Source organism: Hermetia illucens, chromosome 3 (genome assembly GCF_905115235.1).
Source record: "Hermetia illucens chromosome 3, iHerIll2.2.curated.20191125, whole genome shotgun sequence".
Taxonomy (NCBI): Eukaryota; Metazoa; Arthropoda; class Insecta; order Diptera; family Stratiomyidae; genus Hermetia; species Hermetia illucens.
In genome coordinates, this window is record NC_051851.1 from 62,092,707 (window position 1) to 62,117,554 (window position 24,848).

Consider the following 24,848-nt stretch of genomic DNA (forward strand, 5'->3'; position numbering starts at 1 on the left):
CTGGTCGAAAATGTAGCGAAATGCGGGGATAACTGGACATGCTAGACGTACGTCGCAATTAGGTGCATTGACAAGTTTTCCGTAATTTCAAGTGGATCAGAGGGGAGAAAGTTCAGATTTATATCTTGCTTAATTTTAAAGTCAACCTTGGGATGCTCTTCCATTCAATCAGTTAAAACACTGTTCATTCCAAATTTATAAATTCAATTGACATATCAAAGACAACAATCGTATCTTCATTTTATACGAAATGATGGCTGTCCCATTCGCCCATATGACATTTGTCAAAACGGCAGGTAAACAATCAAAACATAACCTAACTCGTGGTTACCGTTGCCGAAATGGCTACTTTAATTTCGCGATTAAGGCCGCTGAAAAAAAGATTTGTGAGGAAATACGAGTTCGCAAAACAGTTAACAGTTCCCAAGCGAGATTATGGCGACGATCGGAGTGGTCCTTCAGTGGATGTCACATTCTCAAATGGGTAAGTTCTGGAGGTTATGCCGGACGTCTACAAAGGGAGGAGCACCAATTTCATTTATGTAAAAGGGATTCGATAACCTCGGATATTGGTGGAATTTCGGACCTAATTAGTGGAAAGTTGAAGACGAAATTGAACAGAAGTATAGAAATAATGTGGTTGACTCTAGAAATCCGGAATTTAAACGGAGATTGATTTACGTGGGGAGGTACTTGATGTCGGACCGGACCAAATTGGGACCAACTTACTCCCACTGTTTTTGGTCCACTGACCCCTCGAAGGCGGCTTTATGGTTTCTCACCAGGTCGGGTGTGTCCGGATGGTTCGATCTGACTTTTATGGGGGATAGCAACATTAATAATATACGCGGAGCGACCCGTCTTTTCAACTAACAGCACGTGAGGCTTGTTGTGTGGAATGTGCCGATCAGTTAAAATTTTCCGATCCCAATACATACTGTAAGCAGAACTGTCAAGTACCGCTTGCGGCTCATATCGGTAAACCGAACATGTTCTCGTGATCACCCCATGTTTGTATGCAAGGTTTTGATGGATAACTTTACATACAGCATTATGTCTGGTGATGTATTGCACCGGTGCCATAACAGTACAGCCAGAAATGAGATGCTCCAACGTCGAACCACCCATTCTGCACTGGTCTCTCTCCACCCGTTCTTTCATGATGAGCTTTTTATAAGCTCGGGAGGTGATCACGCCGTCCTGAATGGCACACATGAACCCCTCCGTCTCAGCAAAGAGCTCCCCAGCACACAACCATCTGTTCGACAAATGGCTGACAAAGACAATTCACGTGCTTACCATGCATTGCCTTCGACTTCCATTCATCGATCCGCTCTTGGTGCGACTTCACCCCACTTAGAGAATTGAAAGCTCGATCCTTCAAGTTAAGTGGAGTCAGTCCACAGCCTGCCAGACAGCCGCAGACAAGAGACTCGCCTGCTCTTTGCTGTAAAAATAAGCACGCATCGAGTCGACTTGGCGATGATATGTCGCCACGTCAACCACGCCCCTACCTACGATGTCACGAGGCAGGTTCATTCGCTCCACGGCAGATTTTGGTTGATGCATTTGGAATTTGGACATAGTTGTCCGTATCCGCCGCTGGACGTTTTCCAGATCGGTTTTCGTCCACGGCAATATTCTGAATGCATAAGCCAGTGAAAGGATAGCGAATACATTCAGCGCGCTTACTTTATTCTTGCCCGAGAGATGCGATTTCAGCATCAGCTTTACACGTCGCAGGAATTCGGGCAGCAGAGCATCCTTCAGATCACCAACTCGAGCATGGGTTCCTTGCAGAAGTAATTGTAGAAGTCTGTCTCGGTCATAGCTTCGATGTGGAGGTCACCAATTCTATGTCCCGCATGCGGCTCGTGATGACTTTTGCGCATGGCTTGGATTCCACACTTGTCTAATCCAAACTCCATCCGAATATCACGGCTAAACATGTCTATTATTCGCAACGGACTTTTAAGATGATCATCAGTACCAGCATACAGCTTGATGTCATCTAAGTACATCAAGTGTGTCAGTTCGCACTTAGCACATAGGCTTCATTCAGTAGCCATGAAAGGGGGTTCAGTGCCATACAAAACCAAAGGGGACTCAACGAATCCCCCTGTAAGATGCCCCTCCGTGTACGGATGGGCTCTGAGGTATTAGCACCCTCAGATTACGCACTGATAAGGTGGTATGCCACCCTTCCATGACTGTCGCCAAAAACTTTATTAATTTGTGATCAATGCGATACAGATGTAGGACATGGATTAGCCAGGTATGCGGAACGCTATCAAAAGCCTTGGCGTAATCGATATAGCAACTAGAGAGGTTTCTTTGACCTCTAGTTGCTTGTCCTACAGCTACCTAGTCGATAATGAGTTGCTCTTTGCAACTCCTTGACCCCACTCGGCAGCCCTTCTGCTCCTCGGACAGAATGTTGTTGGTCTCGAGGTGCGCATTGATCCTTCCACTAATAATGGGCGTGATGAATTTGTAGAGGGTTGGCAAGCAAGTGATCTGTCTTGTGTCTGCGGGGTCCTGCACCGTGTCCTTAGGGATAAGGTAGGTAATCCCCGCCGTGAGGAAAGGTAGAAATTCCTCCGGCCGACTCATGACCTCATTTATACTGCGCGCCAACGAACAATGTACGCTGGTAAATTTCTTATACCAGAAATTCTGCACCCGATTCAGACCTGGGCCCCTTCAGTTCTTCGAGCTGCTTATGGCTCGTCGAACATCCTCTTCGTCAACATCCGCGAAATTCAAGCCAGGTGTATTGGCATGGCGGGTGCCTTCGGCGGTGATCCACTCAGCATGCTGGGCAAGTAACCCCCAAAGTCCACCCCAATACTCTCGCTTCCGTCACCGAGAACTGTATTGTCTGGGCGCTCTGTTGGGATTCGTTGAGAGATCTGAAAAAGCTCCGCTGGTTCGTCGCGTATGTTGCATTCTGGACACGTCTGGAATAACTTTCGCCATACCATCGTAACCGTGTTTTAGTGTGTCCAGAATTTCAACAACGGGTGTCTCACAGGGAATGGCATAGTCCCGGTAAATCCTCCGCACTTTATTTCTCACCCGTCTGCTGGCATTGCCAGCGCTGATCTGAATCGGTCTAGCAATTTCGTGCCTTACTGAGTCCCGCCGACATTCCAGACAATTTTTCCATGGTGGATCTCTTCGGTCATTCAAACCAATAACGCGAAAGCGAATCTTCTGACCGTGCAATTTGACAGCCGCAACTGCACCACAATACACAAGTGATTATAGTTGCAACAGTGACATATCAGCACACAGTCGAGATGCAATCTCATTGATTTGAAATAAAATTCTCGGAGTTGCTAGAGATGCATAGAACCTAGGAATGCCTGGTCTATGCAAAGGATCCATTTCCAATAATTATATAAACGCCACGTGCCACGTGCGCGAATTGCGGGAAACGTTCGACGAATCTCAGGTGCAACAAGGGGCGGTAGGATGTTGTACCCGCCCCGGCCGTTATTTCGTGGATGACGAAAAGGTTCATTTTCTCGGTCCACTTCATCCGCTGCCTACGCAAACCTGCTGAAGTGATCACCACAGATTGTGGCGAAACAGCTGCAGCAGACGGAGCAATGCTCCTGGTCGCCGTGGCGTCTAGGCGTTGCACCGCTCCACGACTAGCGGTGTCGACACTGTGCTGTCCATTACGGGAGCCTGACCCAGTCACCAAGTCAAACGACTCCCGCCGGTTATCAGTACCGGAGTTAAAGTTTCTCCTTCTTCTCATTAGATGGATTTGCATTTTATACCTAACTGTCAGGTGTGGGGATAGCTTCCTCAGTGAGTAATCTGCAAGACTGCAAAGTTCCTGCACTTTCCTCGCCTACCTCCTGAGGCGCTGCTTTGGCGTACAGCCATTCAGACTGAAGTTATCCATCTCTCCTCCTTTCGGGCTTGGGACCGGCTACGGCGGAGTTATTATATTATTATTATTATTATTAGGGATGCGCACTTAGGACCTCTCGATTCTTTAACAAAATATTTTCAGTTCTGGCCAAACGTATGGGTGGATTTACGCTCAATATAATTCGCAATCATGTCGTGTTCTGCTATTTATATAAAGGAGCATTTAACTGCGAGCAGTTTCGGTCACGCTGTTCCCAAGGCACAGGTGGGGCAGCGTCTGATGAGTTGCCTCTGCCCTGGTAAGAAACCGTAAAGCCGTCTTCATCTACCGCTTTTTGGCCCGTGGACCAAAAAAGTGGAAATAAGGAGCTCCCCACTTGGCCCGATCCCACATCAAGTGGATGCGGACTTAGGATCTCTCAATTTTAAATAAAAGAATGTTTTTTCAACCTTGATGTCATATATGATTTTGTAGCAAATCTTATATAGAATTAGATGTGTAATTTCAATTTTTTATAAATGTTGCCATAAATTAACCATTTTCGTCAATTTTTTGGGCGGAAAAAATGTGCTCAAAGTATTTTTTTTCAACTCATAGTTGATTTTTCGGAAAAAAGTCGTGCTTACACTAACTTTCTTAGTTTATTGTTGATTTGTGTTGTTAGGAAACAGATGCCTGAGATGCTGAAGCCCTTTACGGTTAAAGTGGTACAAAAGGCCGTAGTCAAAGAGTAATTGCTAAATAATTTAGAATTTCGAAATCCTGTTCCGTGACATCAACCCCGTTGCAGGAAAGAAGGGTAACGGACATTTGCGGAAATCAACTGACACCCAGGACCGTCTGCTTGCTCATATTGTGTGAAAAGATCCGTTTAATAATAATATTCAACGGATGTCGCACTGCGTCCTAAAAGAGCTATTGTGTCCCTTTAGTGTTTATAGTATACCTATAAACTATAGTATGTCGTTTGTATTCGTGGATATCCCTAGTTTCCCCAAGTGATAGTTTAGCCTTCAGTGACCAGTGAGTATTCCCACTATGATTCAGAGGCTCTTCTATGTGAGGTTTAAACAATCATTTGATCGCTTGGTTTCCTATTACCCCATGAGTTCAAGGACTGTCCCATTCCTGGTAAGTTCGCTCAGTATAGTTCCATCAGCTTTCCCTCTTCATTTTTCAATGCCATAACCATTGACCCATTTTCGACTCCAAAAAAATTGATCTACTCTTTTCCTGGCCAGCTCGTCTCCTGCTTCCTTGCTTTTTAACCCAATGGGGCCTCGAACCAAGAGTACCCAGACTTTATTGAACGAGCGTGTTCAGTCTGTTAAGACATTCCCATACCAGTTTGAAATTTACCTGGTAGAACCTAGGTGCCTTAATATCCCCTTGGTTGTCGGTTACAATAGCAATGTTCTGCCCCCTATAGCTCCTTTGGAGGTAAATGGAGGCACATCGGTCTATGTCGTATATTTCCGACTGAAGTATGCTTGTATTGATTCCAAGTGCGTTTTCCTTGGACCAATGACCCCAGCGCATGCTACCTCCGCTGTGACGAATCTGTCAGTATACCAGGTAATCAGTTGCTGGTTTAAGCCGTACGTCAAAGTCATGCTCTCCTGGTTTGCCTTGTTGCTCCAACGTATTTCAAACTACTTATCGAAATGGAACCTCGTTGTCATCTTATCTCACGTTACCGCAATTTGGGCAGCATGATAAGTCTGTATCATCAACGGCGCAACAACCAATATCCGGTCTAGACCTGCCTTAATAAGGAACCCCAGACATCCCGACATAAGGGCAATATGTAAGGTAGAAAAAGAAGCCGAAGCAGACCATGCCTGAGATGGAGCAATGGCGTAGGTCAGGACGCCAGACACCTTTTAGGGATATCGAATTGGTGGACCTCGGCGGAAAACCAGGATGTCTGGAGTTCCTTATTAAGGCAGGCCTAGACCGGATACCGGTTGTTGCACCGTTGATGATGATCCTTTTCGGCTAGTTTGGATCGTCATTGGCTTCATTCAAAAACATCTCTAAGAAATGAGTTGTTGAAGTACTAGGACGTCCAGGACGAGAATTATCTTTGACATCTTCTCGGCCTTCCTCAAATTGCGTCCACCACTCGTAAATATTTCTGTCGAGTAGATTCGCCAAATGCCACAGTTAACATTTTCTACTAGTACTATTTCAGAGTACTTAATTTCGTTTCTACGCAAAATTTAATACAACTTCTTAGCTTCGTTTTTAAGGTTTTGTGGGAAAAAAAACCTTATTAAAATCGATCCTGTCTCTCTCACACTCAATTCACTCGGGAATTTGGTGAGAAAATGTGGGCTGTGTGTCCCTTTACATGCAACGAATGGCGTCATTTTGCAATGCGATTAAGGGGGATAATCAATTTTGATGCATAAATATATATGCATGTATCAGTAAACGGTAATATTCAATGGTTGTTTGCTTAGAATGAGCACAATGTTTATGTCTTTAATATGTTTGTACGTATTTATATCTTGGAAGAAATTCAAGTGAATAACTTTCATTTCACGTAAGATAATGAATATATTGAACGGGTTGGAATAGGGTAAAATGAAAATAAACTGCATAGGCTCAATGTACGATACACTTAAGCAAATTATGCAAAATAAGTATAAAAAATAATTCCTTTTTATTTTATTTTCAGACGAACCTTGACGCTATCAACAGGGAAATATGCTCGATTTGCAAATGGCACCGCTGTTTGCACTCAGGGCGACACATCAGTAATGGTTACAACAGTCGCGAAGCCCAAACCATCTCCTGGAACGTCATTTGTGCCACTTGTAGTGGACTATCGTCTGAAATCAGCAGCTTTCGGTCGAATACCAACAAATTTTTTTCGGCGAGAGCTCGGTCCTTCAGAAAAGGAAATTCTATCGGCCCGATTGATCGATCGATCCATACGGCCTTTATTTCCAAATGGATATCGTTGTGAAACGCAGCTAATATGTAATATGTTGGCACTCGATTCAGTTCACCCGCCCGATGTGCTGTCGATAAATGCAGCTTCCGCTTCGTTGAGCCTAAGCGACATACCGTGGAGAGGACCGGTGGCAGCAGTTCGGTAAGAGCCTAGTATAGTATAATTTGCTTTGATAATTTTATTCCCAAAGTCGGGAGGTCAATTAATCGGCTGTGGAAATCATCTAGTTTGAAAATCCGACAGGCGCATTTTTTTTAAAAAGAGGGGTTATGATGGAAACAAATTTATTTGATAATTTTGAATGTGAGCAATCTTATATTTCGGCGGTTCACAATTTCCAATAAACCATTAAGTAATTGGTGTCGATCCATAGTTTAAAGGTAAAGGTAAAGGTTATGAGGATAGATCGCTAATACTGTTATGTGATGAAACACCACTGATAAAGTTTATATTCACTTCTGATCCAAATCTACCTTCTCAATAGATATTATATTTACATCATCTTAAATATCATAAGAGAAAATAATCCTGGAACACATCAAAAAATATCTCGAGAGCTGGACCGACAGAGCAGAATGTTTTCCGCTCGGGATCCTCCTGCATTGGCCACAACAACACCTTGCGGATCATTTTAGAAGAGTGCGTGAAGTTTCGATCTTGGCGACGAAATGTGTGAGCAATATCACAAACGTCTCGTTATGAATAACATCCGGCCCAATAAACTGTGGTGGGATGTATGAATGGGGGCAACGTCGATGGTAGAAAAAGAAGACGTGGCAGACCTTGCCTCAGATGGAAGGATGGCGTAAATGAGGACATCAGACAGCTTTTACGTATGTCGAATTGGTGGACTTCAGCAAAAAATATGTACTAAGGCGGGCGGTTGTTGCGCCGCAGATGATGATGAACCAGTCTCGTAGTCTCGATATCAGTTGTTCGCCAGAATAGCACAGCATCCGTTGTGGACTACGGATACGCGAACCGCTTTGAGGCAGTGTTCCTTTGCACACACTCAAAACGTTTCCAGTTGTCGTGGTCCGCGCCTGGCAAGTATAGTAAGATGTCGAAATTGTTCGTCGAGAAGTAGGTGCAGCGGTATAATCAGTGTCAAAACGTTGATGAGCCTTCAGATCGTGATTCAGCAGTAAAAGCGACAAGGAAGGGCGGGAAATTCATAGTGATCTTGTCAGGGGAGTTGTGAGCTTAAGAACACACTTAAAGTTTTCTCTGCTTGTCGTAAAAGGTGACTAAAAGGGAGAAAAATCTGTGGGCTAGCAGCCTGTATATTTCGAAACTATACTGCTTCCGAAACGTCAACAACGCCTCGGATAGGGACTGACCTCACGGCTACCACTTTTGACTGTCCGAAACGGACTATGATTTGTATCTGCACGCGTCCCCCGAGATGGGTCATTTTCTCCAACTCGAGTGAGAATTTCGCCGATATAAGTGTGAGATTCTAGGCCTAAGCGAAGTAAGATGGTTTGACTCTCTCTCTTGCGTCAGTGTGCTGCAATGTGGAAAGCTAAGTGGTAAAAGATGCGGTGTTACTGACGGGCACGCTATTTTGGCTGGGAGGCAGTTTCTGACAGGATTCTGCAGGATTTCACTCCAGATTAAGGATGGAAATACCTGGAAGTTCAACTTAGTATGCGTCCTGAAAAAGGAAATCTTTTGTGCTGGTCGAGGAAGCGGATAATCTTGCAGATCGCAATGATTTCAGAACTGCATCGCAATGCAATATGCATATGGTCGATTATCGACTCCTCATTCACAATAACGTGCAGCTGAAGACCACTACCATGGTTCTTAACCGTATCACATCCGGGGTAGTCTAAGTATGTTGTTGCGTTGAAATAATTAGATGGCTTTTCTTTTTTCATCAGTATTTTTTATTTTAACGCGCATATACCGATATTTCGGGAACCATTTGTTCACTTCGTCATTGTATACGTGTAGCACTGAAGAAGGGAACAGGTGGTTCCCGAAATTTTGGTATATACATGTTAAAATAAAAAATTCCAGCGAAGAAGGACAAACCATCCAGTCATTGCATCTATCCAGTGAAGTTCCTCCTCTTGTGGATGAAATGGCTAGTCACAGTAACATGCGGATACTGACGACTTCTCCAAACAGAAGAAAAAACATATGGGCCATTTATCCACTCATAGTAAAGCCGCTGGGTTTGATGGTCTTAACGCAAAGTTATTCATCGCTGCACCTACATTTTGCCAGAGAGTGGAAGAATGGGACGATCATTCAGATTCTAAAGAGAAGGACCCGTCGTGAATGCAGCAATTGGAAAAGTATCTGCATGCTTCGTGCCATCGTAACAGCTCAAATAAGCCGGGAACGGTATCAAGGAACACCACAAAAGCTTGATGGATCGAAATCAGGCTGGTTTTTGCTCTGGATCGTTTACATTGACCATATCAACAGCCTGCGGATCATTTTGGAGTAGTGCGCGGAGTTTAGGTCTTCGCTTCACCCGCTCTTTATCGGTTTCGGGAAAGCTTTTGGCACCATGAACAGGGAATGTATCTAACGTAAGAAGGCATTCCAGAGAAAGTAATAACTCTTATCAAAGTAACATATGATTTTGCAAAATATCACGTGCTACATGGAGGTAAAATCATCAATCAATTTGTATATCTAGGGAGCGTGGTTTCTGCCGACGGTTGCACCGAACCGGATGTTGCTCGACGTATTAACAACACCAGGTCCGCTCTCGCTGCCTTGTCTAAAATGCAGTTATCTCAAAACCAAGATTAAGTTGAGACTGTTCTGTGCTTGTGTTCTGTCTGTGTTACTATATAGGAATAGCACATTGAATGTGACCCCTACTGTTACTCAAAAACTCCAAGCGTTCGTACCATCTAAGTACGCTAACCTAACATTATCACAAGCGAAGAACTTGGTTGGGGCAGAGGTTTGGAACTCGTACGCACTGTGATCGGAAGGCGGAAGTGGCAATGAATAGGTCATATATTAAGAAAAGATGATAATTGCCTTCTATATCAAGCAACTGAATCCACTCTCCCAAGATAGTCGACGATTGGGTAGCCCCATGGGCACTTGGTGCAGAACAATTGAGAAGAAGTGCAGGCGTTTCAGGAAATCACGGGGAAATGAAGCGCATTTCAGGTAACCTCGGACGATGGAATGTAGGAGCGATTGGGGCACTATACCTCACGGAGTAAATAGCATGGTCATTATTCAGAGTGAAATTATGCGGTGTTTCCAACGATTAATTGAAATAATAAAAACTTGTTGTTTCTTTTACGTTGGTGTGGGTATTTATTCTTGCAAATACCGATATTTCGGGAACCACTTGTTCCCTTCATCAGTGCAAAAAACTTGTTTGCATCACGAACCCAACGTAAAAGAAACAACAAGTTTTTATTATTTCAATGGTCATTATGTTACAACAATCAGTGGGGTTTCTTGGTCGGCAAATGAAGTAACAATATTTTATTTGTTCAATAAGTTTTGCAGTTCGATAAGAGAGGGCGTTGCTACTAGTCCAACTTTTTTTGTTATGTTTTTACACTCTTCATATGAACGTATGTGAAGGTTCGTTTCAATCTGTCAATTCATTCTTTGTTTACAAGTCATCTAGTATCGACATAACACAGTAGTTTTTATCATGGGAAAAATCACGTATCGTGCAGTGATTGAATCTTCATTCTTGGAAGGTTTAAAAGCAAATTAAATTTATGAAAGAATGTTGAAAGTGCATAAGGACTCTTTGCCTTCAATTAGTACAGTATGAAGATGGTTGCTGAATTTAGACGTGGTTGAAGACGATCCAAGTCAAGGATGTCAATATCCTATTGAGAAATCGTCGATTGACTGAAATAAATTTAGTAGAAGGCCTAGGGATCTCATTGGGCAGTGTAAGCAATATTTTGACTGAAGCATTGGGTTTCAGAAAGCTGCGCACAATGGGTGTCGCATTCACTAACAATGAAACAAAACCACATTCGAATGCGACTTTCTCAGCAACATTTAGAGCGTTTTAGAAGGGATGAAGTGGATTTTGGGGGTCGATTCATCACTATGGATGAGACTGGGGTCTATCACCATGATCCTGAATCAAAACAAGAGGCAAAGGGTGGAGTAAACCTGGTTCTTAGGCTCCGAAACTAGTTCGTGTGCAAAAATGGGCCAAGGATCTGTGAGCATCAGTTTTTTGGGTTGCGAAAGGAATTTTGTTTGTGGATTACTTGCCAACTAGTAAAAGAACAAATTCTGAATATTAATGTAATCTTTTAGATCAGTCGAAAGAAAAAATTCGTGAAAAAGGCGAGGTTTGCAGAAGAAAAGTGTTCTTTTTCATCAGGACAATGCACCATGGCATGGCTGAAACCTATGAATTCAAGTTCGAATTCTTAGAGCATCCATCTTATTCACCCCTCTGTTTACAGTCCTAAAAAATTCATGCGAGGAAAGGGTTTTTCATCAAATGATGAGATTGATAGACCAGTAGCTTCCTCTAAACTACAATTAGTAGATATACGTTTCGGGAGCAACTTACCCCCTTCATCAGTACAAAACTACTTCGTTATAACAGCTAGGGGAGCACATTTTTCAGCCCTTCCAGACTCTCACTTCAGGGATGGAATTCATAAATTGGAATCTCGTTGGAACAGGTGTATTTATGTTCACGGAGACTACACTGATTAATAAAGGGTATTTCAACCCATAAAGTTGTGTTTGTTTTTATTGAACCACAAAACTTATTGAACAACCTGCTATTTAACTAAGTACTAAGTATACGGCCTCAAACCCTTCTTCATTTATCTTGGCAGCAATATGTTAGGTAAATAGCATGGCCTTCAGTGTTTTGTTTCTATCATGTGATTCATTGCTATATATGAATTGCGTGGAATCTAAAAATTGGTGTTTTTCGATTCCACCCTAGACTTTTGAAGTTAAATTGAAGTTTATTTTCCACACCTTCACTTTTAATTCATCCACTAAAACAACAACAACAAACAACAATGATTACTAATCCTATCTAATATTCTCTCTCGTTAGTTTAGGTTTATGCGACGACGAAGTGATAGTTAATCCCACACGAAGAGAATTACAATCTTCCAACTTGGATTTGATAGTGGCTGCAACCAAGCACAATCTCGTTGTAATGCTGGAAGGAAAAGGAAATACCGTGCTCCTCCAAGATCTCCTCAAAGCAATCAAACAAGGAACAAAAGAAACTCATAATATCATATCCAGCATAGAACGGCTACAGAAAATGTATGGTAAAACGAAAAAGTCTATCGAAATCCCATCGGAAGCACCTTCAGAAATAACTGAGGCTGTGAAAACCATGAGCGAAATGCGCCTTAGAGAAATCTTTCGAGATTCTACTCACGATAAAATAAGTCGCGACAATGCAGTGAATGAAGTGCGTGCAAATGTGGTTGATAAAGTCTGGTCAAGTTATCCCGATGTAGAACCGGCGGTAATTAACGAAGCCTTCAATAAACACTGTAAGGAGATTTTCCGCGGATTAATTTTTGAAGAGGAGAGACGGTGTGATGGAAGATCGTATGATGATCTTAGGAATATAACATGTCAAGTCGACATACATAAACCTTTGCATGGTTCAGCACTTTTCCAACGCGGTCAAACACAAGTTTTCTGTACAGTTGCCTTAGATTCTATAGAAAGTGCTCTAAAATTAGATATGCTTACCGCGCTTGAGAGCGGTGTGAAAGCAAAAAATTTCTTCCTTCACTACGAGTTCCCTCCTTATGCCACTGGTGAGGTAGGCCGAGTGGGACCGATTGGTCGACGTGAGTTAGGACATGGTGCTCTTGCCGAAAAAGGTTTGCGTCCAACATTACCGAGTGACTATCCATTTGCCGTGAGATTGACGTCTGAAGTTTTGGAGTCCAATGGCTCGAGTTCCATGGCAACTGTTTGCGGTGGCTCACTAGCATTAATGGATGCAGGCGTTCCAATTTCATCTGCTGCAGCTGGAGTTGCCATCGGACTGGTGACGAAATATGAAAATGATGATACTAAACACCTCGAAGATTATCGGATATTAACGGATATTCTTGGTATCGAGGATTATATGGGTGATATGGATATGAAAGTTGCAGGTACCAGAAAAGGTTTCACCGCAATTCAGTTGGATTTGAAAATTCCTGGCATTCCTTTGAAAGTTGTTATGGAATCACTGCAAAAAGCAACAGACGCGAAAGGAAAAATTTTGGATATAATGAAGGAGTGTATAAGAGAACCGAGGTTAGTGTCTTTATTATAGTCACGTCACGTGACGTCTTTTCTTCGCGAGTAAAATATTCTTTTTTGGTGAGGGTATTTCCACTACAACTTATGAGTTACCGCTAATAAGTTTTTTTTATTAGTATTTATTTATTTTGATCGCTAAAACACCGCAATATACATTTTACTTCTAACACGATCTTTTTTTATAAAAACTTGTTGCATTTCGGATAGAATAAATCTAAATTTTACCCATCACCTGTCTCTTAGAAAAATCAAAAAAGAATGCTGGCCGGTTTCTGAACGTCTTACCATCGAACCTCATCAACGGTCTCGTCTCATCGGGCCTGGAGGTGTCAATGTAAAGCGACTCTATGTCGAAACAGGGGCACATTTAACACAAGATGATGAGACCACATTCACTCTTTTCGCTCCATCTCAATCAGCTATGGACGAAGCCAAAGAAAAAATAGAAGAGCTCATCAGTTCAGAGCGTGTACCTGATTTGGATTTCGGAGCTATTTATACTGCCAAAATAGTTGAAATAAGAGACACCGGTGTGATGGTCACCTTGTATCCAAGCATGCCCCCAACATTGCTGCACAACTCACAATTAGATCAAAGAAAGGTCGTATCAAATCAATTCATTTTGTAAACATATGCTAATAGTGGCTTCGTTGGAAATATTTCAGATCGCTCATCCCAGCGCCTTGGGATTAGAAGTAGGACAGGAAATACAAGTGAAATATTTCGGAAGGGATCCAGTTTCGGGATTTATGCGATTGTCTAGGAAAGTATTGCAAGGCCCGGCCACGTCTGTTGTTAGGAACTTGGACAGGTCGTCTACGCAGGCGGAAAACAGTGATGCAGCGTGAAAATGGTTAATAGCAACTAGTCCTAAATACATATATGTAAGAAAACTTGATTGTATTTTCATTTATTTGTAAAGTATTTTCATTTGATGATTATTAAGACTCCAACGCAATAAGTTCAATCGAACAAAATTCATCCGGAACGCCGGTTCATATATAAAACTTCAGATACAATGAATCAAATTCAGAAATCATCTTTTCTTCCCCCTTTTTTTATGACAAATTAGGGGGGATTTAGTAGATATCTCTTATGGCAATGCATAATTTAATATCATGTTAAATAAAGCGCTCATTGAACATTTCTTCGAGCAACAGATCCCTTATCGTATAAATTTGAATAGTCAATGAGACATTGACATTACGAACTCTGCGAAGATCTCTGAGCAAAGGTGTATATCGCTTGGTAATAACTGTACTCTGAAATTGACCATATTAGGGTACGTGTGTGCCAAAGTTGAAAGCATGCGGATATAAATCAAGCAGAACAGGGGTGGATTCCAGAGCCATGCTTGAATGCTATATCATCAAAAATTACGGATAAATGGCCGACGGAAATCATTTTTGTAAGCAAATAGAACGAACTACTATTGGTTGCTATAACAAATGGAGAGATAACACCTGTCGAAGGTACAGGTCCTCTAAACGGAATTTATACTTGAACCTTATTGCATATTAAATCCTCTACCAATAAAATAAAATCAAAATTACTTGCACTAAGGTCAACTGAGAAGTCCTCACTTTTCTGGACCACTCAGTCAAATGACCCTCGTTTATGTAAAAGGCATTCTCACTCCGGAATACAGATCTGGCTACTCGAAAAATTTAGCTAAAGGTAAATTTGGGCGGGTGAAACTTTTCTCATGATAGTGAGGTACGGGTGATTAAACAAGATTGATGTGAATCGAACGCAGATGGACAATACAAGGCTGAAAATACATTTGAATAAACGGGAAGACTGAATTTCGATAACCTGAGTCGTACTTGAAAGTGAACTTTTGGGCCGCCTACGTGCGTGTTTGTGAGTATTCAATGCGCAGGTCTTTTTACTTTGTGATTCTATTTCGTGAATATTCGAAGGAGTTGCTACTATTTCGTCAACGTTGAAAATGGTAAGAATGGAAACTTTCATTGAATTATATGAATGAATTAGAGAAAGGATGAATTAGAAGTTTAGTGACAGTGTTTTTTTTTTTTCAAAAATGAAGTTGAAGGGTTGGTTCTTAACTATTCTTTTTGTGAATATCGGTCAAGTAGCTTTGTTTGCCTTAGCTTTCCGCTTGTAAAACGAACGTTTGAATTTATATTTAGGAGATATTGAGATGTATACTAAAAGTGGATGACCAAAGTGTAAGTCACTTTTGAACTAATAACAGTTGTCGAAAGAGTGTACATAATACATTCCCTTTTGAAAGAATATTCTAACTGACCTATACAGACAATAAATTTCGAGTTGGATCAATTTGGAAAAGATGAATTAGTAATCCATGGCTTTGTGGATCAAGCTCTTTAAAATTGTCCGAAGTTTCCCAAATTGTACCAACGCCATCAAGGAAGCCTTGACCGGTATTGGATTGGAGGGGTATCTCACGCATTGGATTATATCCATGCTGAGTACCAGGATAATCCAGTCCGATCTGGGAAGCAACCACTTGACCAGAGCTGTGAACAGAGGCACGCCCCAGGGTGGTGCTATCTCACCGGTGCTCTGGTTAATAGTAATGGACAAAATTTTACGTACATTAGACAGCAGCGGGGTGAAGGTGGTGGCGTATGCCGACGACTTGGTGATATTAGTATCAGGGATTTTTCTGTCCATTATGAGCGACATCATGGAAGGAGCGTTGCGAAAGGTGTGCCTGTGGGCCGGAAGATGCGGACTCAGCATAAACCCAACCAAAACGCAACTGATGCTATTCACCACCAAGACAAGGATAGCTGAATTCCATCTACCACGGCTGAATGAACAAAGATTGGTTCTTTCCTCTAATGTGAAGTATCTGGGTGTAATCCTGGATCCTAAGCTAAATTGGAGGTTGAACATAGAACTGAGGGTTAAGAAGGCCTGTATAGCCTTCTATGCCTGTAAGAGAACCTTTGCCAAGAAATAGGGTCTCCGGCCGAGGATGGTTCTCTGGATGTACACCGCTGTAGTGCGTCCGATCCTGACGTACGGATCTATTGTATGGTGGCAGGCTGTGAAGAAGAAATACAATAGAACGAAGCTTAATAGGATTCAAAGAACCGCGTGTGCAGGTGCTACGGGGGCTCTGCAGTCTTGCCCGGCAGATGCTCTCAATGTACTCCTGCATCTTCTCCCCCTTGACCTCCACATCAAATATGTTGCAGCGTGCAGTGCCGTCAGACTACGTGAGTCCGGATGCTGAGCAGCGAAGTCCTACGGCCACAGCAACATTCTAGATGAAATACCTCGAGAAATCTGGGCATCCCCCACGGACTATGTCACACGCAAGCTGAACTTCACGAGAAACTTTGCTGTGGACCTTCCAACCAGGGCAAAGTGGAAGACCGGCGGCGTGTTGCAAGACTATGACACGGTATTCTTTACGGACGGATCAAAGATGGCCTATGGAGTCGGCGCGGGGGTTTTCTCGAATACACACGGTGTATCCAAGTCGTATGTCTCCCAGGTTTCACCAGTGTATTCCAGGCGGAAGTACTGGCGATATTGGAAGTCTGTCGATGGCTGGAGCGTGATTCGAGCCCCAAGCGTAACATAGCCATTCTGACCGACAGCCAAACGGCCATCAAGGCCTTGTACTCAACGACGACATCTTCCCGGTTGGTGGGGCAGTGCAGAGACACGCTCAACCATTTGGGCGGCACGCTCAAGATCACTCTCCTCTGGGTTCCCGGGCATAGGAACATAGAAGGGAATGAATGGGCTGACGGATTGGCCAGGCAAGGCTCTGCTCTTGGCAGTCCCTCGGGGAACACAGTCGGTGTTCCGCTGGCAGCTGTCGGGGGCCGAGTCTACTCGCACTACCTAGCAGCCGCGGGCCTGAGGTGGCGAAGACTTACAAGCTGTGCCAAATCAAGGAGAATTTGGCCCGCTTATAACATAGCCCGATCACGAGAGCTCCTGTGCCAGACGCGTGCAAATGCATTCAAGGTTACGGCGGTCTGCACGGGGCGCTGGCCCATAGGGGACCATGCCGCTAGGCTCGGCTTACCCTACAACTCGCATTGCCGAAGCTGCGGAGAAGGAAGGGAAACCCTCATGCACTTTCTCTGCGATTGCCCGGCTCTGGCTCGAGTCAGGCTGCGGACACTGGGTAAACCATTCTTTGGGGACCTCAGTGAGATTTCTAGTTACAGGGTCGGAGAGCTGCTTTCCTTCGTGAATGCTACGGGCTGGCTCTGAAGATCCGAGCCAGTTGGACTCCGCTTCCCTGTTCCTATAACAACAGTCACGGTCTTAGGAGTTTGTGGCATCAAAAAGGCGCACCAAAGCGCTAATTGGGCTCCTCGGAGCGGCCACTGATACCTACCTACCTACCCTTCCCAAATTGAATTGAAATACTTATTGAATGATAAGGTGGATTAGCCATACAAGAACCGAAATGTTGTTTCTCAAGAGAAAGTGGTTATTCAGATCACTTATCACTTATTCATATGTGCAATTGATCAAATGTCTGTGTTTATGTTTATTGCAAAGTTTCACATTTCTATTTTGGGCGACAAGGAAAGTTGATTAAGGCGTTAATGAAACTGGTAATAGAACCGGTCAGAGCGTAGTGTACAAATGGAACAAATTGTACCAATTGATCCTCCAGGTTAGTAGGGCTGATGAACCTACACGGAAAATCAAAGTTAGGAATCCACAAAAGAGGCCGCGGTCTACACGGATTTTACAATGACGGACCCGGCAACGAAAACGAACGAGTGAACGGCTTGATGCTCTGCCTTTGCAAGGGAAATTTCGAAATATAAGCCTCATTAACATTCAGGCCCAACAGAGGCACCTGGAAAATGTACCTTGTACGATTCAATTCCCCAAGCATGATATCAAACTCATATTTAGAGATTTTAACAGCCAAGAAGGGTGGGAGCTTTATTCAGGTGATACGTCGGCTCCTATAATCGTGGGTTCTGCCGACGACGGTGGCACCGAACTGGATGTTGGCCGACACATTAACAGCTTTCGCTGCCCTGTCTAAAATCTGGAAATGCAATTATCACAACACCAAGGTGAACTTGCCACTGTTCTGTGCTAGTGTTCTTTCACATGAAAAGTGAACCTCACTGTTACTCAAAAACTCCAAATTTTCGCGAGTACCTGTCTGCGTCGTATCTTCGGAGTACGCTGGCCTGACACTAACTCAAACGAACAACTTGGCCGGCGTACAGGCTTGGCTTGTTTGCGATGTGATAGGACGACGAACGAAATGTGCCCCCGCCCCGTGGAGAGACAAACATCGGCGCTATATAAGTTTTGTTTCTTATGCCACTGGAAGAATTCGGAGGTTGAAAACTTTAATGCCTGGACCATAAGTACCATCTAAAGATATTTGTTGTCCGCTAATTTGCTAGACCGGATAACCCTATGCGTCCAGAACATCATCGATCTATGACAAAGAGGCTTCACTCCAGGCAAATCAGCTACAGATCACATTTACTCTCTGTGGCAAACGATTGAAAAAATGTTGGAATGTTGGAGGCCACCTATGAGAGCATAGCCGGGTAAAAATGTACACGACCGTGAGGGAATTCCGTTGGATAGGTTTTGAGAACGAGACCTATTCCACTTTTTGGAGCCTACATTTTAAGCCCTCATTCCCCTATGTTTTACCCAATATCAAAAATAGGTTTGAAATAATAAAAAACTTGTTTAGTGAATAAATCTATCTTTGCCTTGAGTTTCCCTTTCTTGAGAATATTGGATTGGATTTTAATAGTGTTGCCCGATGGTAGTGTAGACCGGAATATAGACGATAGATACATTTCCTGCAAACTAGAAGTAGAGAGACGTCCACGAGACTAGCTGTAGCTCCGTAAGTACAATTTCGTATCGTCAATAGTCCTAAATGGTGGCTGCTCGTTGAGATTGATACTTGATCCTGATGGAAAACCATACGGCGTTCTTATCGGTATGGATTTATTAAGCAGAACTGTTAGAACTCTCGATTTTAACGATTAATGTATTCTCCTTAGCAACGGCAAAAACTCCCTAATTATTCAACTGACGAAGGAATGATTTTTAATTATTATGAACTTAGTTTTTCTGGAAAAGAAGTGAATCTAAACCATCTAAATGATGAGGAAAAAAATAGAACACAACTCCTTTTAAATAAATTTGAAATTTTAATCTTTAAGGAAGGAGACCAATTGACAAACACAGATTCAATAACCCATGAAATAAAGTACGAATCAACCGATAAATGTGAAACTGTATAGGTTACACCCTAAGCATGAAGAGTAAGTTAGGAAACAGCAAAAATCGAGCAGGAGATACGCATCTCCTATAGATAGTGTGGCAAAGATGCCTGATAATTCAGGATGTCACAAATTTCATTTATGTGTAGACTAGAAACCAAATGAAATTACTCTTGATGGCAAGTATCAGTTGCTAAACGTCAACAGCATTCTGGACAAGCCCGGTAGAAACGAGTACTTTATTTGGAACTTGGCAAAGGGTTACCACGAAATAAAGGTGCAGCCGGATGATATAGCAAAAACAGCATTTGTCACCCCTATATGAGTGTCCGGGTAGCACAAGACTGTCGTACGGAAGATCGCGTTTCAAATCTCACTGGTGGCAGTGGGATTTATATTGTGATTTGGCGTCTGATACCAGGCGGCTCAGTTGTGAATGAGTACCTGAGACAAATCAGGGGGCGAGCGCAATACTGACCACATTGCTGTAAATGTGGATTGTTGCGCCAACGATTATTACTCCAAAGGTTAATGAATGAAATTATGAGGGAATGAATAAACAAAATTTGTGTTGTGTATCTGGTTGACATATTAGTTTTTAAGCTTTTGTGTAAAACAACACCTTATTAAAATCGATTCAATGTCTGTCTGTCTGCCACACGCATTTTTCTCCAAAACGGCTAAACCTATCCGAACGAAATTTGGCGGACAGATGGGAGCTACAGCGAGTGGCATAAATTTAGGTGGAGTTTAAAGGGGGGCTCCCCATATATGCAAAGGGGGGATTCAAAAATTTTTTTCACCGAATATAGTTGTGTTGGGTCTCAAATGAAAGGTCTCGATTGGTACTTTCCGAAACTGACATTAGTTCTGGCATAAATTGCAAAGTGCGTGAGTAAGGAGTCAAAATGTGCGCACTTGAAGTGAGACAGGACTCATTTTCGGAAATTACCCAACCTTAAAATCCGAAAAAAAATAGGGTGATGCGCCTAGATGAAATCTAGGCCTCAAAATATGTCCCATCCCGATATCTGCTCAAATAAACTTACTAATAGTATATTACTACTTTTTAGAAATTTACTGAAAAAACCCCCATCAATTCATTCTAGGACTTCCGTACAAGCATAGAGGACAATATTTCGCATATACATGCTAAATTTCGTGGAAATCTGGCTATTAAGGTCAAAGTTATAGCAGTTCAAACTTAGCAATATTGCGCGAATTTACCGCTTCCAAAGCCATACAAATCAGATGCTGACGTCATAATTACCCGGAATAATTGACATTCGCGTGAAATATTAAAGTCGCATTTATGAAGAATCTACTTATCTGCAGCCCTTTTTAAGATTTTGTGTAAAACACTTATGTGAAATCTAATCTTCGAGAGATGTCCCATTCCGGTATCTGCTCAAAAAATTTACTAATAGTATATTATCAACCTCAACCTCAAATTGACTAAAAAAGTCCCCTTAAGTTCATCCTAAGTGTACTAAATGTTTTTGCACCGACATAGAGAACAGCCTCGTGCATACACATGCCAAGTTTCATGAAAATCTAACTATTAGCGGGAAAGTTATAGCAGTTCAAACTTATCAATTTCGTGCTAATTAACAGCATCCTAAGCCATACAAATAAGATGCTGACGTCATAATTAACGAAAATAATTGACATTCGAGTGAAATATTAAAATTTCATTCAAGAAGAATCTAATTCTCCCAAGCCCTTTTTATTAGAATCGAGACGGTGTCGGTCTGTCCGTCTGTCTGGCTGTCTGTCTTTTTTTTTTTTTGAGGAGGTGGAAATCTTCACTGGCCTGGACACGCCAGCGTGTGGGATTCTTACCCACTAAAACCACCCCCGACTCCCTCCAAGCCCCATGGAACCACCGTACGGTATTACATCACAGGGCGGAGTCAGCTCATTTTAGCTTCGTCCCTTTGCGTCTCTACGCGGCGTACGTAACCGCGCTTTTCTGATCTCCTCTGCCTTTCGCAGTTTGCTCTGGATAGATACGACCATGGAGTTGACCGCATCCCAGTGTTCCTGACATGTTAGCATTCTTCGCACCAGATTCTCTGGTACAAGCACCTCTCCTAGAGTCTCCTCTAGGTTCTTCCTTTCCTCCACAAACCTTGGACAGTGGAAGAATACATGCTCTGGGTCCTCTGGGACTCCATCGCAGTTTGGACAGTCGGGTGAGGTATCCAGTTTAAACCTGAACAGGTACTGGCGATATCCTCCATGCCCCGTGAGAAACTGAGTAAGATTATAATTAATCTCACCGTGCCGTCTCTCCAACCACTCCTTGACGGCAGGGATGAGCCTGTGTGTCCACCGACCCTTTCCCGAGCGATCCCAACGCTCTTGCCATCTATTTAGCGATCTCTCCCTTTCGGCGTTCGTCTGGGATAAAGGAGAGATAGACTTCGTATTATATATATTCGTCATCTCATCTGTCAAGATGGCAATGGGCACCATTCCAGAAATGACGAATGCTGCATCATCTGAGACAATCCTGAATGCCGAGCATACCCTTAGGGCTGTTCTTCTGTAGACTGAATTCAGTTTGTTACCCTTAAATGTAACCTGCAATGCCTTCCGCCAAACTGGAGCTGCATAGAGCAGGATCGAACTCACTACCTTAGCTATAAGCAACCTGGAAGCATGCCGTGACCCTCCCACGTTCGGTATCATTCTTGCCAGGGCCACACACGCAGTGGATGCTTTGTCATAGACATACTGCACGTGTGCCTTATAGCTAAGCTTCCCGTCTATCATCACTCCCAAGTGTTTGATCGCAGGCTTAGAAGTGATGATATGATTCCCAATTTGAGTACGGGCAAAATTTCTTTTACGGCGCTTGGTGATAAGGACCCCTTCCGTTTTTTCCTCCGCAAGTGTCAGACCAGAACTCTCTAGCCAACCCTTAACAGCACTGATCGCTTCGCATGAGTATAACTCAGCATCTTCGAGATGCTTTGCGACAACAACCAGCGCTATATCATCGGCGTAGCCCACCGCCGTGGCTTCCTCCGGAAGGGGAAGATTAAAAACATCGTTGTACATGATGTTCCACAGCAGTGGGCCCAGTACGGAGCTCTGTGGGACACCCGCGGAGACAACGTACTCTTGGGGTCCGTCATCGGTGTCATACCAAAGCCTCCGTTCTTGTAAATAGCTGTTGATAATAGCTGCAAGATAAGCGGGAACACCAACCTTCGCCAGAGATTCCCGTATTAGGTTCCAATTGGCCGAATTGAATGCATTTCTCACATCCAGGGTCACCACTATGCAATATTTGCTAGTACTGCCCCTTCCGTGGATTGCATCTTCGGCCAAGCCAGTAACCATTTTGATGGCATCAATGGTTGATCTGGCTTTACGGAACCCATACTGCCGATCTGAGAGACCTCCCTGGCTCTCAACAACCGGGAGTAATCTATTATAGATTACTCGCTCTAGCATTTTTCCCACAGTGTCCAAAAGACAAATAGGTCTGTAAGAGGTTGGCTCACCTGGTGGTTTGCCAGCCTTAGGCAGTAGCACCAACTTCTGTCGTTTCCATGATGCAGGAAATATCCCCTCGGACATGCACGCTTCGAACAACTCAGCGAACATGTCCGGTCTGCATTTCACGGCAAGCTTAAGGGCCTTATTCGGCACGCCATCCAGACCCGGAGCTTTATTATCTCCTATCCTATCCTATCCTATATAGTGCAGAACTCCAGCAGCTCGTCACTGGTGACTGGCGGTATGCCGTGTCGTTCAGAGGTCGCTGGAAGCTGCCTATGCCCTCCTCTTGCTGAGGGAATAACTCCTGGATAATTTTTAACAAGAGTGTAGGACACGTGATCTGCGGAGATGGTTGGCCTCTGAATCGCCCCATCACGATTCTATAGGCGCTCCCCCACGGGTTTACGTCCGCTTCTAAACAGAGCTCCCTAAAGCATTCCTTCTTGCTCCGTTGGATGGCGAGCTTGAGGGTTTTGCGGGCTTCCTTATAGGCACGCTCTTTTTGCCCTTCGTCGACTCTGCCTACCGCTCTTTGAGGCGCTCTTCTGGCTCGGTGACAGGCTGATCGAAGGCTGGCCAGTTCAGCATTCCACCAGTAGTTTGGTCTTCTACTGGGAAATGAGGACCTCCTCGGCATGGACGCGTCACACGCTTCGGCGATGTATTGGACCACATGGGCAGCTCTTTCCGTAGAGGCGCCTGCTTTATTAGGTTGGTCTAACCACACCTCCATGAAGGTCTGCTCATCTAGAGCTTTAGCGGACCAGCCTGACAACTTTCTCGGTTTCGGGCATGATGATCTTATGCCCGGTGACTCCACCCATAGCCCAAAGATTGCCTGGTGATCGCTGTGGGTGTAGTGGTTGCTGACACTATAAGACATACTACGTGCCAGTGCAGGGCTGACAAAAGTTAGGTCTACGATTGAGGTGGACCCCCCTTTCTGAAAGGTGTTTACACATCCTTCGTTGGCCAGAACGACATCCAACTGTGCGAAAGTGTCTAATAGACTGCGACCTCTTGCATTTGTCTCTCTGCTACCCCACTCACGGGCCCAAGCATTGAAGTCACCAGCAATCACCCTTGGACTACGACCACTTGCGTCGAGAACAAGGCTGTCAAGCATTTCCTCGAATTCGGGCAGTGTCAGGCTTGGTGGGGCGTAACAGCTGTACACATATACCCCGTTTATCTTCGCCCACATAAAGCCGCTGTGTGTCTGATTCCCAGTACATTGGATGGCTTGTCGACCGCATGCCCATATCGCCGCTCCACCAGACGAATCTATAACCCACACGCCACCGTGACGGTTTCTATAGGGTTCGCTAATGATGGCAATTTCCACCTCGGATTCGTAGATGGTCTGCTCGAGTAAATCTTGAGCGACCCTACAATGATTGAGGTTTATTTGAATAAACCTCATTTTTTCATTGAAGTCAGCGCCTTCCTAAATTCCGGGCATTTAGCACTTCCGGCAATATGCCGGCAATCACGTCCCTCACTTCCTTCGCATAATAAGCATTTGGGGTCCCTATTGCACGCTTTGGTAATATGGCCTTTCTCCCCACACCTTCTGCATCGATCGGACCGATCAATGCCGCTAGTGCATGCCTTCGCGAAATGACCAAACGCGAGGCACTTGAAGCACCTCTTTAGAGAAATTTGCTCTCTCAGACGGCAAACAACCCATCCGATTCGAACCTTCCCGGCCGCCAATAACTTCTGCGCGGCGTCCACTGGCAATCGCAATGTGGCCGTCTGAGTATTGCCATAGGCTTTCCGCAAACTCACAATGGACTCTTCGGCAAGTTCCTCCAACTTGAACTGTTCCATCAAGGCAGTGCAAATTTCTCCTTTGGATGTCACTTCATCGAGATCCTTGCACTGTCTGTCTGTCTGTCTGTCACACCCGATTTATTCAGAAACGGCTAGACCGACTGTCACGAAAAATGATGAGAGTATGTAATCTGGTGTTCCCTTT

At 43.8% G+C, this 24,848-nt stretch overlaps 2 protein-coding genes across 2 annotated transcripts in view; both read left to right on the forward strand.

Moving 5' to 3' along the window:
- The first annotated feature begins 302 nt into the window (after positions 1 to 302).
- Positions 303 to 14,202, forward strand: LOC119652696 (polyribonucleotide nucleotidyltransferase 1, mitochondrial). The gene is made up of 5 exons (XM_038056975.1): positions 303 to 484; positions 6,573 to 6,992; positions 11,892 to 13,109; positions 13,359 to 13,716; positions 13,781 to 14,202. The coding sequence occupies exons 1-5, from the start codon at positions 342 to 344 to the stop codon at positions 13,961 to 13,963; spliced, it is 2,322 nt and encodes a 773-aa protein (XP_037912903.1). The 5' UTR covers positions 303 to 341; the 3' UTR covers positions 13,964 to 14,202.
- A 782-nt stretch (positions 14,203 to 14,984) lies between these two features.
- LOC119652500 (neuropeptide SIFamide receptor-like) overlaps positions 14,985 to 24,848 on the forward strand; it is a 308,594-nt gene continuing 298,730 nt past the window's right edge. Inside the window, exon 1 of the mRNA XM_038056687.1 lies at positions 14,985 to 15,069. Coding sequence (XP_037912615.1) covers positions 15,067 to 15,069 — 3 coding nt within the window. The 5' untranslated portion in view covers positions 14,985 to 15,066. The remainder of the gene's footprint in view (positions 15,070 to 24,848) is intronic.